At 35.5% G+C, this 17,237-nt stretch overlaps 1 protein-coding gene across 1 annotated transcript in view; it reads right to left on the bottom strand.

Moving 5' to 3' along the window:
* RP1 (RP1 axonemal microtubule associated) overlaps positions 1–17,237 on the bottom strand; it is a 200,459-nt gene that overhangs the window by 22,330 nt on the left and 160,892 nt on the right. Inside the window, exons 46-48 of the mRNA XM_040685413.2 lie at positions 14,324–14,565; positions 12,363–12,489; positions 10,703–10,851 (exon numbers count right to left, since the gene is read on the bottom strand). Of these exons, the coding sequence (XP_040541347.1) occupies positions 10,703–10,851; positions 12,363–12,489; positions 14,324–14,565 (518 nt within the window). The remainder of the gene's footprint in view (positions 1–10,702; positions 10,852–12,362; positions 12,490–14,323; positions 14,566–17,237) is intronic.

The raw sequence follows: 17,237 nt of genomic DNA, 5'->3' as shown, positions 1-17,237 counted from the left end.
ACAAAATTAATTGAACTTGAGTAAAATGCTAGACAAAGTAAAGAGTTTAAATTAGTTCTAACATTCTCTGTAGATTAAAAAGTCCACAAAAATGTTAAATATTGAGAACACTCAAGTAGGATCCCTAAAGAAAATTGAGAGATGTCATATATTAAATATTTTCAAATTATGTGATTTGGGCTGATTATGGGTCTTGTATCTACTTGCTTAGCTGGAAAGAAGAGATTAATTTCTTGGCATAGAGACCCTTCATATGTTTTGCTTTATACATTTGTGAAAGACCATTGCATTTCTATAGGGGTTCATAACTTGTAGAATCAACTGTTATTTGCAATGGAATATGTAGTATTATTTAAGGGTATAAAGCTGTTTCTCAAGGTGATTGGATGATAGTAATGTCAACTGAATCATGAGGAGTCTTTGCAACCCAATTCACTCTGAAGTTGCTTAGCCAGGACAAGATGGCAACAATCATTATTCAAAGGATTGCACAGAGACGAGAGAAAAGCAGACCTCTTGATTTGTAACCACATACCTGTATTCCCTGGTCAGGTGCTCCAGGTAAAGAACTGATGAAAGACTTGGGTCACCAAACAATACCAGATACCAGCTTGCAAATTAATCACAGCCGCACAGACTGGTTGAAGCTGGATGGGACCTCTGAGTCTACCTGCTCCAGTTCCTTACTCAAGCAGAGCATGTTGCTCAGAATCACATTCAAATGGCTTTTGAAAATCTTAAAGGAGACTCTACAGCCTCTCTGGGCAACCCATGAGAAAAGTCTACCACCCTCATAGCACAGAATCACAGAATCACAGAATCATAGAATCATAGAATCATTCATGGGTTGAAAAGGACCACAGTGGTCATGTAGTTTCAACCCCCGAGAAGCTCTTCCTGTGTTCCAGTTTGTGCCCACTGCCTCTTCTTCTGACATGGGGCAACACTGAGAAAAGCCTGTCTCCATATTCTTTGCACTCTTCTTTCAGGTACTTTATAGGCATTGTTGAGATTCCCGTGAGCATCCTCTCTTCCATGCTGAACGGTCTCAGATCTCTCAGCTTCTCTTCTCTTCACAAGAGAGGCAATGCAGTATCTTGATCATATTGGTGGCCCTACACTGAACTTTTTCCAATATGTCCATGTCTCTCTTGTATATGGGGGGGGGGGGGGGGGACAGAGCCAGGCAGGACTGGACCCAGTACTCCAGGTGCAGCCTCACCAACATTAAGTACAGAGTTCACCACTCTTGGTGATAATTGCTTGCGATAATTTGCCTAATGCTGCCAAGAATGAGACCCACCATGAGAGAAAATATTGAACTTAAAATTGCAGATCACATTGCACACATTTATAAAAAGATCCCCAAGCAACAAAACAACTTTCTTTAAGTTAACCTTTAACTATTTTCCTCATTTTTCATTTGTGTGTGTGTGTGTGTATGTGTGTGAATGTATGTGTTTGGGAACAATTGCTTTAATAGTTTCCTAAAAAAAAATTGCCAAACTGTTGTTGAATTACTCAGCAGCTTCTTCTAGACTGAAAAACAGTGTTATTCAAAAACAACTACAGTGCATCATAATGTTGTCATGTGAAAGAGGAAAATGAGAACAGCAAGCTGACAATAATCTTAAGAAAAGAAGTGTTAAACACTTGAATTGCTATCCTGCCTTATAATGAGGTTTTCAGATACTTGGTGAATTTGGATTAGCAAATACATAAGAAGGAAATTAAAGTTTTCAGGATAAGGATGTACTCCAGCAGCAAAGCTCATACACTGTAAGAACTGAAATTCTGGATGGACTGCAGGACTGCAAGGAAAGAGGCTCCTCTTTACATTTTTCATAGTTAAGTCAAAAAGTTAAATGTCAGGACAATAACTATATTTTATTACCTATTGGATTTATTTGATGACTGAACAACACTAATCTGAACTCTTAATTTTCTTTGTGATATAAGCTCAATCACTTCTTTATTGTCTTTACCTGTATAAGCATATAAATGCTTGCTATGCTTATTAAACTGTATTAAAATATACAGAGATGGAACACGAGCGAAAAACACAGATAAACTTGGCAAAGAAGCATACAGACTCTTGTCTCAGCTAGTAAAGCATTTTAAGTCCCCACAATCTGAAAATTTATCTTAAAAAATACTAATCTCTTCTTGAAAACAGTTATGCTTACATTAGTACAAAACAATTATTTTATTGGAAATATAAAGAAGTTCTTTTAAATTATAATCCTTGTTAAAATAGAACTCTTTTTTTAAGACAAAAGAGTTCTCCAAAGGATGACTAATCTAATGACACTACCACCACCATTTCCAAAAAAAATCTGCTGTCAATGAAGCACTTTTGGAATGGAGAGAAGCTTACGAATGAAGAAACATACACAGAATATTCTGCAGACTTTTAAACTTGTGCTGCCTCCAAAAGTAGCCTAGTTTGGTTTGACTTGCACTAAGTTTGACAGTCATTAAATTCTATTAAACTAGAAATTTCTTCACACAGCATCAGCTAGACAATTTGTGCACCATTCTCCATAGTGTCCATCCAAAAGCAGATAGTAACTCAGGTGCAGTACATATTTTGACTTATTCGTAACCTGGATAATCCACCCCCAGATAACAGTTTGTTTTGCAATAAGCATACTACCTCAGCATTTTTCAACATACAATCTCAATGTGCCCATTTTAGAGCATATAAAATCTCAGAAATCCATGCTAAAATCTGCAGAAAATTCAGCCATGTCATAAATTAAAAATTGAAAAAAACTATTAATTATACTGGGAATTGTGACTACTGAGGTAAACACATTTCACAGAAAAGTTTACATTTTGGTGTGTATATGTACATAATGTAATGAGCTTTACTGTACTCAAGAGCCAAAAAGAAAAAAAGAAAGAAGCAGTAACTATAATTGTTAGAGCCAGATGAATGATTTGCCAAAGAGGATTTAGTTGCCAAATCTAATCCACTTTCTGCAAACCATCTGCAAATAGAGAGATTTCAATATAATTTTAACTAATTTAATCATTATTAATGATTTATTTAATATATTTGTGAATTCATTTCAGACCATGGACTGCTCGCAAATCAGAAAAAATATGCAAGTCCAACAGTTTGCATAGCACTGCACCAACAGGTCTTGGATGTCACAAAATACTTTCTGTCTTACCTGATCTACAAATGACGACTTTTTAAGTCACTGGAGGCTTAATTCTTTTGCAAAAAGAGAGAAGAAGATAGATAATCCTACAGGATATTAAAGCTTTTTAAATTCACCGTGGGGAAACAATACTTGTTTTAGTTACTACTAGCAAATTACATTTGAGTGGAGAAACATAATGTTAAACCTTGATAATAATATATATTTTCTAATTCAGATGGTCTTACATGGAATTTGCTCAGAAAAGTCTTAAAATTATTTGTATTTGTATATGTATATGTATAGCCCACTAAATGTTCTTAACCAATACTTCCCAGAGAAAGATATTCCCCAAGATTGAGAAGCTGAGACAGGTAATGTGAGAGTCTGCATCACACACCTTTTGTGACCTAGGAAAGCTCCTCTTGCAAAACCTGAATTGATGCTTTTCATATTTTTCAGGTAGGAAGATAAACATTGAATAATTCCTTAAAAACAATCTTGCCAGCAGCACTTTTAAACTACTAAAAAGTTTAACTGTTGTTAACTTCCTTTCAGATTGTCTTTGATTGTTTCTTTTCATCCCTGGATCTATGTTCTGAACATTTCCTTGTAATCAATAATCCAGTTTGGCTTTATTCAGTGCTTTTCAGTGTCAGTGCTAGCAACACATGAGTCTGTAGCAGTTGCAACAGCTCTCGAAACAAAAGAAACATTTCAACACTATGCAATATTTACCTTTAAAAACGCCAATCATTTTATAGACTCAGTATTGAGAGATGATGGTTGGTTAATGATGATATTCCCAGCAGAACTGAAAATGGCGAGTCAAGACACACCATATGCTTAATTTCATCAACCTTTATGCACAAGTGATTTGCCATACTGCTAATGTTACTATCATTTTAACAGGCTTTTATTGGACAAGAAGTTAGTCTCTAGATAAAGAACCATTTCTATTAAGCTTAGAAAATGTATTGATTTTCTGCCTGATTATTTTGATCTCCTTTATTAATCTGGAGAAATTCCACTGAAGTCAAAACAGTTTTAGAACAAAGAGGCAAAATAAAAGCCCCAGTAACACTGAACCTGAAGCAGAAAGAGCATCTGAAAACTGTATGAACATCCCTGTAGAAGGAAAAAAATGAGAAAAATGTATTTTGCTGATACATCCCTTTTCAGACTCGGGTCACATGTGCTCTTCCAGCTATGCTGAACAGAACTGCACTATCCTTTCCCAAACATTTGCTTATTCCTATCTCTTCTTAAATGGAGATTATCACCAGTTTAGCTGTGCCACCATAACCACAAAATCTGCTTGTCTCCAGCCAAATTTTAGTAAGATAGAAATAGAAAAGCCCAAACTATTAACAATCATTGTTTAAATTAAAAAAAAAAAAATGTTTGAATGTATGCCACAATACCCATAGACTTCAGGGATGGAAACATTGGGTAAACAGTTGCAATAGCAAGCACTGATTGTAGTAAGCTTTGTGAAAAAATAAACAATACATCTGACTGCGTTCTGTACAAATACAAAAAGCCAAACCTGAACTTACTCATAAATTCAAACATTTTTGCAAGCAATTTTTTTTCTTTTATGCAAACATCTCATCTGGAAAGTCACTGAAAATCTTTATGTGAAAAAAAAAATTGAATGTTCAAATTACAATGAATGCATAATCTGAGGTTTCTGATATCCCACAGTTATCATGATTTATCCATTTTCAAAAAGATCAGTTAAAAGTAAATGAAAGAATAGGCATAATAAAAATAATAAAAAAATAAGTAGATAGAGAGAAAGTAGAAGGATCGATAAATAGATAGAAATAACCATACAAGAACTGACCTTATGTAAATTTGCTTATTATATCTGAAACAAAATCTTCTTGAAACAGTATCTGTATGCATAGAATAGCAACAGGAATAAGGAAGAACAGTGTAATAATCAGCAGATCTAACAATTCAACTAAGTTGTAAAAGGCATTTCATCCAGACTACTGGTAAAACACACTTAATAAAATGCAGCATGACTTAACAGACAGCAGTGTTATCAGCCAAATCTTGATTTGTAAACATACATCATATCACAAAAATGAAATTTAAATTTCACCACCACCACACATACAGAATTTAAAAGGTTCACTAAGCAAATTCTAATCCATTGGGATCTGAGCAGCCTGATTTTTGGACTCAGTAACAGTCCAGGTTTGAGATCTGGTTTGACAAGTAAATAAAATAGAGTTAATATAATTTTCTTCAACCTTACGAACCCATTTGATTGTATAATGTTTTGATTAAGACAGTGTAATCTAACATTCAGATGACTCAAGTCGGGTGGGCTCAAGTTGACTGATAAAGAGAAAATAGAGTGTCTAATTAGGTAAGTATGCAACTGCAGCTGTAAACGAAGAGCATTTTCAAGCAGATTTTGAAGTGAGGCAAGTTCATAAGCCTGTGCTCTTTAATATTTTTATGAGTTTGCTGTAGGAAAACAAGATTTTAGAGAAGATGTAAAAACAACTGCTAATTATGACACTTGAAGAAGGAGGGTGCTAAATTAAAGAGTCCTATAAAAAGATTTGTGGGAGTTAATAAATCACTGGAAAGCCTACCTTTCAGTGATTTAAGTATTTAAATGACTAATCTAAGTTGTCAAAAAACAAGCATAGAGATTTGATTATTGTCTTAAATACTGTCAAAGATGGCAGAAATTTGCTGCAAAAGGGCTTTCCAAGCTGAGTCAAAAATGCAACAAAATTCAGTGCTTAAGAACTTAAAGATGGACTGATTTAGACACAAAATAGTGTGAATCTTTAAAAAAAACAAAACAAAACAAACAAAAAAGAAAAAACGACAGGAATATCTAACCTCTGAAACAACTTTTCAGCTAGACAAGCTCTTCACCACCAGAAGCTGTTAAATCTGAAAACCTGAATCGGGTATGTTTTTAAATCATTATCTTTCAATAAAGTTAATTTAGTGCTGCTCAGAGGAAAAGTGGCCAAATAAATTGATTGCTGAAAAAATGAAGGCTTCTATTAGCACCAACTCTTCTGAAATGTAGGATAAATCAAGCTAACAGTTAGCTGCATTTTATTTCAAAATTATCTTTTTCACTAAATATCAATGAAATAATGCTGCATAGAACTCATTCACCTAATTTTGTCTACTTAAAAAAAGTCTATGTAAGCCGATTTGTTAATTTCACTGTTATTTAGAGAAGGCATAAGGCACCATCTGAAGATAATTCATTTAAATTTTAAGTATTCCCCCCTCCTCCCCAAAAAGAGAAGGCAACCACCGCCTGGAAGCTCCTGCTTTTCCTCCATTTCCAGAAGAAACTCAAATAATCATGTTAGAATAAACGTACACATTACAGGCAACAAAAACTGTGATGTGTATTTCATTTTTAGAAACGTAACATTTATTTTTGAGCTCAATGTAGACAGACAACAGCCCTCCCAAGTGATTAGTTTTAGGGTAAATTATTTTTTTCCACTTCTCAATTTTTGGAACCAGAGCTTTACATATTTTCTTGCTGCAGAAGAATATATATATTATATGTATGTATATTATATATTATATATATATATATATATAAAATAGTTATTTACACATCTCTAACCCAATGCTCTGTGTTACTTAGAATACCCTGAGTTGGAAGAGACCCAAGGCATCATTGAGTCCAACTCCTGACTTCTCATAAAACCACCCAAAATTCAAACTGTGTGCGAGAGCATAACCCAAACACTCCTTGAACTCCATCAGCTCGGGGTCATGCCCACTGCCCTGGGCAGCCTGCTCCATGCCCACGGCCCTCTGGTACAGCACCTGTTCCTAACTCCCAGCTGCCCCTCCCCTGACACAGCTCCGTGCTGTTCCCTCGGGCCCTGTTGCTGTTACAGAGAGCAGAGCTCAGCGCTGCCCCTTCGCTCCCTGTGAGAAGCTGCAGCCACCATGAGCAGCCTCATATACTCTGGGCTGAACAAATCGATGGACTTCAGCTGCTCTTCATACATCTAACCCACTAAGAACTTCAATATCTTTGTAGCCCTCCTTTGAACACTCTCTAATAGTTTTATGTTCTTCTTATGTTGTGGTGCCCAAACCTGCAGCCAGTGCTTGAGGGGAGGCCACATAGCACAGAGCAGACAACCACTTCCTTCATCTAGCTGTAAGCAATGGGCCTCCAGAGCATGGTTTACGCTTTTCTCCTCACTATTTGTGACAATCTCCACCAGTCTTTCCTTTAGCTTGATGGTATTCTGTATTTTCCTAGTTTCTATCTCAGTAATACTTCTGCTCTAATGAGCATGCTGTTTTACTGTTCACTTCTGTACTACAATATCTTGGCCAGAAGCCTGTCACTATGACTAATACATTTGGGTCAGTGGCATTTTGCAATTGTTTAATCATCATGTCAGGTATGTTTTCTATAAGAGAATGGTTTATCTGCATTTATACAATAGTAGTAGTATTCTTGACACAATGTGGACACTTCAGACCAATTTCAACTTCTTCACAGTGGCCACAGTATTCTGTCCCCCATTCATGACCTTCTTCAGTGTGTTCTTTTACACAGATTTTTTTCCTGAAGTCATTTTTATAAATTGCCAATGTTTAATCTGTAAGTGAGTATGGAAATGGAACACCAACAGTCACCTCTCTCTGACAATTTTTGTATGTGCTGCAGTTACCATGGTACCAACCTGAGCAGTTGATGTCTAAATATAGGGCAGAATAAAGGATATATCTCTTCAACAAGTAATAGAATGAAGTAAAAACTCATAGAGATTTTACAGTTTCAGTAACACAGAATACATAATATTGGCCACTTCCTTCACATAGATATTAAGATACTTAAATATCAGTCCTAACATATTCAACGTAGTTTACTGCTTTGATAGAACTGAACTGAAAAAAAAACCACATTCTGAGAGAGGGAATTTGTGGATAACTCACAGCCATGGGATAGTACATACAGCAAGTTTAACAAAGACCACCTAAAAGAAGTGTGAAGAGTTTCATTAGCTGCAAAACACTGGGTACCAGAAGCAGTGGGGAAATACAGTAAGACTGAGATGATTTCACACTGGGACTTGATTTTTACAAAATGTCTGCTGTGAGAGTACTTGGTTCAAGAAAGTGTTTGTAGCCAGTAACATTTATCAGAATTGAACTGACTCATGAAGTATGAATAAATAGTATTAGGAATTCATGAAACCTGAACTGCGTGAAGAAACGTGCCAAGATTGCTTTGCCTGTCCTTGCAGTTTTTTGGAGAACATCAAATAAGGCATCAATGTCATAGCAATTTGAAAGAATATAGCTCTCAAAGCATTTGTCCTCACACTCATTTGTCTGAGTAGATCACTGGGAGCTCAGCCATCTTGGTGATGGAGTCACTCTCTCAGACCTTGGGTGAACCATAGGGAGTATTCTGGTGAATGAAAAATTCCACACACAGTACTTTAACAGTTCTCCAGTGTTTTTACAGATGTGTGCATTTTGTTAAGATACAAAGCAACTTTTCAGATATAGAAAGCAAATACAGCCTTTTACTGTCTTGTAACTCAGCTCATGTAAATAAAAGACCTGCTAAATGAGATAAGTGTATCTCCAATTCTCTGCAAAGTCCTCTGCATATTTAAATGTTTCTGTGCATTTCTGCATTGCTAAGCTGTTGTTTGTAGAAGTGCTGACATTCTATGAGACTAACACCATATTTTGATGTGATTTCTAACAGAAACACTGTTCCAGTTCACTAGCTGTTACTGTATAGTCAGGGGAAAAATTATTGCAAAGAAAAGCACATTTTAAAATGTCAGAACAACTCTTAAGATTCAGAATGCAAATTCCATGTCTGTCATATGCCAAAATCCCCCAAACCACCAAGTCCAGATTCTCTGACTGCAGGGGTGCTCAGCACAATATGTGATTGTGCTGGTACAGAAAGAGACATTCTACACTTGAGAGTCTTTTTGGAGATTACTTATAACGGGAGAAAAACATTGGGAAGTTTCCAAGAACTGCCATGAACAAAATGTTGCTGCAAAGGCAGGAGTCTTGGTTGCAGAAACAATTTATTCTTTCTCAATTAGACAAATACCTTTAGATTTAGAATTTTGTTTTCCCTATTAAATATCTACAAGCAATTTCTTTTTAGTCCATAAAATATTTGTATGCTAATATCTACTTATAATAACATGTTGTATTTACACACTGCTCATATGAAATGTCAAATAAGGAAAGAAGAGACGGGCATATGCCAACTCAACCTCTTACCCTGTAAAAGAGAAACTTTGTGCCATTCAAAAGTATAAGTGAGCAGTATAAGAGTATCCTTCAGGTTCTCTTTGTAGTTAATTTTTCTTTAAAAATTTCATTGCTCACTCGTGGAGTTAAGATTTAAGGAGAAATCCAATAAAACTTACATTAAACTAACTACTCGATGAGAGTAAAAAGGATTGCAGCTCTAAAATCCAATGACTCAGATAAAGCTTTTCAATAAACCATAATCGGAATTTCAAAATTAGGGAAGATAAATGTGCCTTTTAAATACTGAACACCCTCATCCACAGATATTTAGTCTCTTACAAATAAAGATTTAAACTCTCTCACCTACATTTCTACAGAAAAGTTAATAGATAAATTCTCTCTAATCTCTGGTTGTGCTGATAGTGCTACAGGGAAATGCATCTCCAACAGCTACTCTTGTCTTTGGTCTACATCTGTGAGTTGCACAGTGAAGAAATGACTATTTATGGACCTAAGTAATCTATGGAGGGCAGTAGTTGACTGTCTACAGAAAGAGCAAGAGCCAGACTAAGAGGTAGGCTGGCAGAGAACAAGCCTTTCCATAGCTCCTTCATCAAAAGGAGCTTCAGCATGAAGACAGGCAAGGGAAGAAAAGAGTTATCAAAGGAAACATTTCTTGTTTACTTTGGTTGAATCTTCAAGTGACAACCCACCCCCACATGCAGAGCATAGAGTGCACCTCTATTTGACTTGTACTGGGAAAAACACACAGAAGAGAGACAAAGGCATTGCAAAGCAAAAGATTTTTCAATATGCTGGCCATAGGTATTTTTGGGCAAGAATTGTATAGACAGCTCTGGGGCATTTCAAGCAACTGCTGGCATTGCCAGCTTGTCTCCTTCCAGCTGCACCATGGAACATGGTTTAGCAGAGGAACTAGACTAGATGACCTTCAGAGGTCCCTTCCAACCCCTATGATTCTGTGAAATGTAGTTTCTTTGACTTTATTGTCAAATAAATAGTCAGTAAAACTACTGACGTGTAACCAAAGACATTGAATTTGCAAAACTGAACTTAAAAATACTTGATATAATCACTTGACGGCTTTTCAGCATTGTTAGCATCAGTTACATAAGTATCAGTGACTTCCTTTTAAGATAGATATATACACACACACTTATAATCATAGAGTATTGCAAACCGCTGTTTCTAGATTCTATCCTACCACCATTAAGACCATGTGAATTGGACTGGGCAAAGTACAAAATATCATAGAGAAATGGTAAACATACCTTTCCTTCAGTGAAGTTATCATCTACTTTTCTGATTAATTTTCGTTTACCAGTATCTCCCAGAATGCCTTGCAATGTGACATACACATCTGCATCAGTTCCTGACCCAGGGGATGTTCCCGTGGTGATATAGAGAACATAGCTTTTCACTGTTTGGAAAAAGAGATCAAAGGTTTAACAAAATGTAATCAGTTTTGAAAATATGCTATTTAATACACTGCTATTATATCCTTAATTTCTTGTCTTATCCAAAGTATTACAATGCCTGAAAAATAATGAAGAAGCATTGCAATAAGAAATTATGTACTACTTTAATAAAAAATAAAAAGTTTCTGAGAGAATAAAAAAATAAATGCATCCCACTTTTTTTTAATTTTTATTTTTTAATAAAAACACATAAATAATACTCTACCACATGCTTGTATGTATTGACAAATAGCACTCCTTCACGTAACAGTTCCTAGGCTAAGGATAACAATAAATTACTGAAAAGCACATCTGTTCTCTAAGTCTCATTGAGTTCAAATGAAGCTGAACTCCGTCAGAAGGATGATAACTTTTGCATCTTCTGTGGATCATAGTCCAGCCCATGGTTGGCTGTTCTACCACACTACCAGTTGCCCCCAGCAGACAATTTCAAGATATACTATGTATTCTCTCACAACTGGTCAGTTGGGCATTTCTTGGCTGACCATGTTAAATTCCTGGTTGTAGACCCAGAGAAATGCACAGCACACTGATGATTTGGCCCTCAAAATAGAAAGAACATGACCAAAACTTCTGATTGAAAAAAGAGGAAAAAAAAATGGGGAAAAAGTAAGAAAACAGCATCTTTCCTAATTTTTAACGCCTATTAGAAAGAGAAGCAGTATTTGTGAAGGCTTACATATTTGCACTTCTTCAGAAAAGAATAAAAAATAAGTGAAAGTATTTAAAAGGCAAAGTGCCTTTCCAGGGAATACTCCAGTAGGACTCTTCTCAAATATTCAAGGAGCTTCTGTTCAAGTGCTTTTTTTCAGACTAGCTTTAAAAGCACAGGAAAAAAAAAAGGCATGGAATACATAGATGGCTTGGGATACTGATCTAATTCCATACCTCTTGGGAAATGCATAGAGGTGACTGCGACAATCTCATGGTAGAATATCCATTCAGAACAAGAGCTTATGCATTCTTTACTAAGTTTGGCATCAAATCCCCGAAGAAACACAACACTAAAGAAAGCAATCTGGTCTTGAGGTGATCAAGGCATAACTCACATAAAGGAATTTCATAATGTATGAATACAAGGTCACAGAAGGATGCGTGATCAACTTCTGTTATAAGGGGCAATGACTTCCTTATCTGCCATTACAGTACAAGAGTTATTTTCTCTGGATTTCCTGTAGTTCCTTTGAGAGAGCATCAGATAATATTACAGAGAAACAGCAGAACCCTTAGTACTGTTCAAAACATTTAATGTTTTTAATGCTGCATACTTTCTCTTTTACATGTCCCAAACTGATCTCAGTCCTGGAATGCAAAAAGCACATCTAACTATGGGAACTGAAATTCTTCTTAAAAAGTTAATACAAATTATCTGCTAGATCCTGTGGCCTGCCTTGAAAATCTTAGCCATCATAACTGGCCATATCTCTTCTAGTGTTTCTGATTTGTAACACACCTGTTGGAAAAGGAGAATTGACTGTGAGAACTGGAAGCTCAGCCACTCTTTCCCCTTTGTCATCTGCAAAGTTGCGGCAAAATGGAAATTCCAAAAGATTTTTACTTACTCTATGTTGAAGCTTTACCTTAACAAAAAAGAAGAAATAAATTCAACACATCTCCTGCTCTAGGGTAAATTATAGCAAGATTGTAAAGTACTGAGAACAAACACACGGTCTCAATTATTAAAAAAGAAGAGGAAAGAAATTTGTCTAAAATGTTTGCCGTTTTTTTTTTTTTTTCCAAAGCAATCTTCTAGAAGAGAAGAAAAAGATTTTTCCCAATTAAAAATAATTAAGATGTTGTCAGCATTATTGCTGTAGAGTTTGTTGTACTACAGGAAAACAAAAAAAAGTGGAATAGTTCAAAAAGCCTCCTTTATGTATCTATTCATGCAGCATATGGAAGAAAATAAGTGTTGTTATGCCCATTTCAGCTTGTGATAAATGTCGATAAGTTCTAACATGTTTTTACAACAGATTGTTTTCTCATTCTGAGTAATTGGAAAAAGAAAATGTGTTTCTGGAAAAAGCTGAAAAATTGAAATCAAGCACCTTTATGGCATGTATATGTCTGTATACATGTGTCATATGAAATAAATATTACTGAATATTTTGAATGTCTGTAAAATATATGTAAGTGTACGTAAATAAATCAAAGGGTGATACTGAGCTAAGCAGATTAGTCCTATTACGAGGAAAGAGATTTTAATAATGAGGCTTCTATATTCCTTTTACACTAGCATTTAAATTCCTAAGCAGCTTCTTGAAAATCAAGTTTCATTTACTGTACTTTATTTCTTCAAGTGTTGAAAGGCAAGAGTAAAGATACATTTCTTCAGAAACAAAGCATATCTTTTTATTATTTATTTATTTTGTCCCAGGCATTATTTTATAATGATTTTATCTTCCTCCAAAAATTCAAGGGGATTACTTTCCAGATATGGTTCTAAATTGAATGCTGATTCTAAATATGGAATTCAACCATCTGAAGCACCTGCTTGCGATAGAAGGTGGAAATCTCAGCTTCTCAAAGAGAAAAGACTTGTATAATCAAAATAAAATGGCATAGAAATGACCATCTTGCAGTGTAAATCTAACCAGCAGTGCAAATAGATTGATAACTTAATACTAATTCTTATCCTCAATCTCTTGTAACAACCTGGTAATTTCATACAAGGATTCAACCTGTTCTGCAATGGAGTCCATGAAGTAACAGGAAATACCTTCCTAAAACTCCTGCACATTTATATTTTCTTTCTCTTTCTTGTCCTATCTGATAAAAATTTTGATAATTTTGATAAAATCTGATAAAAATCGGATAAAAAACTTTAGCATCCTACACATCAGAAGAAAGATTGTCACTTTTGCTATTTGCTTCTTTTTTTCCAGATGTCAACATAAATGGCAGATGTTTTCATCAAAGAGCATTTCTGGTGTCTCGCTTAATTGTTTGCTTTGGATCACTGGGTTCACAACATGTAACACTCAGTTTGGAACAAAAAAATACTGCAATGCATGCCAGTGGCTCCAGATCAAAAGTGAGACTGCAAAATGTGGTAATGGCAAATCTGCGTATGTATCATCCAGAAATCCTCTTAAGTTTACAAGCTTTTTGGTATCCAAAGCTATTCTAATAAATATTTTGAACATTCTTTGAATTTATCACTCTACAAGCATTAAGTGTTACCAGATCCATTTATTCTTGTAATAATAATAATAATAAAAATGTAAGTTCAAAAGGAACTGGAAACTGGAATAAGTACTAACCACAGAATACGAAAAAAAAAGATAATATTACAAGAAATACCTGAACTATTGGCCCTGCCTGTGGCAGGGGTTTGGACCTTGATGATACTTGGGGTCCCTTCCAACTCAAGCCACTCTATGATTCTATTTTTGCTTTAGTTTTTATTTTTACCTCATGGCAATGCCAAGACTCTCCTTCTCCAGCTTCTTCAATTTCTAGGCGAACTTTAAATATAGTAGTGAATTTCTTATTTAATTCAATTGAAGTCTCATAAACTTGTTTTTTTTTAAGGGATCCTTTTGGGAGTGTGATTGAAGTACAGATACCTTTTCCACCACAAACAGTTAGAGACATTTTAGGATTTGTGGAGCTAGAAGAAATATCACTAGTTGTGACAAAGACATCCCAAGTCCCTGTTGAAGAAAACAGTAAAAAATAATTAATGGGTTTGCTGAATATCAAAAATAATATATCAATTTGTAACAGGCTGCTAGTGAATGACTAGCAAACCATTCCATCTTTGCACTGAGCTAGTCTTGAAACATAACAGATTCAGTCATTATCATTGATATATTGCACATACCAAGAAACAGATCAGCCTTTCAGCAGTGATAGTTGACTCGTTAGAGGTGGAACAATCCAGCAGAACTAGGCAAGTAAGACTGCCAGCTCCCTATTAGAGACTAAAGAGCCTTTCCAGTTCATTGACATTTTTCAGCCTATAACTGTTTCCTCTGATCATTTTAATCTTTTTCTCACTAATTGCCACTCAAAAGCAGAACATTTTCTACTACACAGTACTGGATATCAGGTTTGCCTTTGATCCAGGATAGTAACTGTTTGCATTTAAACTTTGAGGAGCTACTTAAACTAGATTTTTAAAGTTTGCTACATATAAACAAGATGCTGATAAGATAAACTGGTTCAGTGCTTGAAATTTGATATTAAAGTTATCATGACAACAAAGCATAAAACCTTATGGATTTCCTTTATAAAGAAGTGATGTTTGCTTAGACTAAAAATAGTCCCATGTAACAGTATAGGGCTTTGCCAACCTTAGGTACACAGAAAACACTCAAATCTAGCAATGTTACTTTAGAAGAAAATATTGAAAAATTATCTTAACAGAAACAAAAAAAATTTAAGATTAGAAGGAATCTCTGACGTTCATCTGGTACAACCTCTACTCAAGCAGGGACATGCAGAGCAGGGTGCCTGGGTCCATGTCTAGGCATCTTCTGAAGATCACCAACGAGGTGATTCCACAGCCTCTCTGGGCAACCTGTGCCCATATAGAAAAGAAGTTTTCCCTGATGTTCAGAGGGAAACTCTTGTATTTCAGTTTGTGCCCATTTCTTCTTCTCCTGACACTGAGTGTCACTGAGAACAGAATGGTTCCATCATCTTTGCACTCTCTTTGAGGTATTTATATGCATTGATAAGCTTCCCCCAAGCATCCTCTTCTCCAGGTTAAACAACTCCAACTCTCCCAGCTTATCCTCACAGAAGAAGAGTTCCATTCCCTTGATCATCTTGATGGCCCTATGTTGGACTCTTTCCAGTATGTCAGAATCTCTCTTGTACAGGGGGTGGAGCAGGACTGGACTCAGTACTCCAGGTGCAGCCTCACCAAAATTAAGTTGAGAGGAAGAATCACCTCTCTTGACCTACCTGCTATTCTTTGTCTAATGCAGCCAAGAACACTGTTAGCCTTCTTAGCAGCAAGGGCACATCGCTAACTCGTATTCAGCAGTTTGTGTTCATTGCCTCTTGTCTTGTCAGAGGATACTTATTGAAAAGAAAATAATAACTCATGTTCAAACTAAAAGTCTGGTTTGAAGCATTTAGTATTTTAAATATTCCATATGAATTAACTGTCACTTGGTGGCCCATAAATACCGCAGACTGATAGCAGGTAGACTCATGAACATCAGGATCAGATACTCACACTCTAAAAAAATCACCCTGGCTTTAAAATGCTCTTAATGTTAGTAGCTTATATGGAAAAATCAGTGTTATCAAAACCATGCTTTCCATTTTTAAACAAATCCTGACTTATACAGAAGGGTTTTGGACACCTGGGCTGGTGTAGAATTCACCATGATCAACTGAGCTCTCTTTCTTTTTCTTCAGAAAGTGATCTGAAGTATGGATTTAATATTTACAAATATTTATAAATGTTTTGTAAACTGGAGATATTTTATTTTGAGTAATGGAGATAGTGACTTTCATTGTCCTATAAAGTCTTGCTTTCTAACCACAGACGGTGAAATGTTATCTCTCCTAGTACAAATTAATTTAAATAAAACTGTAAATTTACAGCAGATGAGAATCATGAATTCAAGACCCTGTGAAGGTAGAAAAACAGCACCCATCTAAAATAACTTCAGAAATAATTATTTTAATGTTAATCATAAAAAGCTACCAGTTCCAGGTTTGTGAACATCAAATTCAAATGGAAACAATAACATCCATGAAAAAAATGGAAGTGAAATGAAAATTCACAATATCACCTGTCACATAACCCCCAGTATTTTTATCCCTGGAGCACTGAAATATTAAGACTTTAAGCTATCAGTGTTTAGATGCCAAGGAACAATGAGTGGAAGGACAATATCTATTGGATCATACACCTTACTCTACTCTTTCAATTATATTGTACAATCTCTTTGATAAATTTGTCAAGATCCAATTTAAAAGCACCTTCATTAAGCTTCTTTTATTCTCTGTAGTTAAGTCTAAAAGAGAACCAAGCTAAAAAATTTCTTCTCCAAAAGAGTGATCAGGCACTGGAACGGGCTCCTCAGGGAGTTGGTGCAGTCACCGTCCATGGAGGTGTTCAATAAATGTTTTGATGTTGTACGAAGTTGGGAAATATAGGTGGTAGGCGAATTCTTGGACTGGATGATCTTGGAGGTCTTTTACAACCTTAGTGATTCTATGATTCTACAATTTATTTTTACGACAACTTTATCCCTTAGTTTAAATAACTCTTTTTCCCATCTTGATATGAAAGCCCCTATTAATATGATAGATCACAATTGTGTCAATTTTCAACCTTAAATCTGCTAGTCTGAATACATCA

The sequence above is a fragment of the Gallus gallus genome, chromosome 2 (assembly GCF_016699485.2).
Source record: "Gallus gallus isolate bGalGal1 chromosome 2, bGalGal1.mat.broiler.GRCg7b, whole genome shotgun sequence".
NCBI classification, from domain to species: domain Eukaryota; kingdom Metazoa; phylum Chordata; class Aves; order Galliformes; family Phasianidae; genus Gallus; species Gallus gallus.
This window is presented reverse-complemented; position numbering and strand designations above follow the sequence as displayed.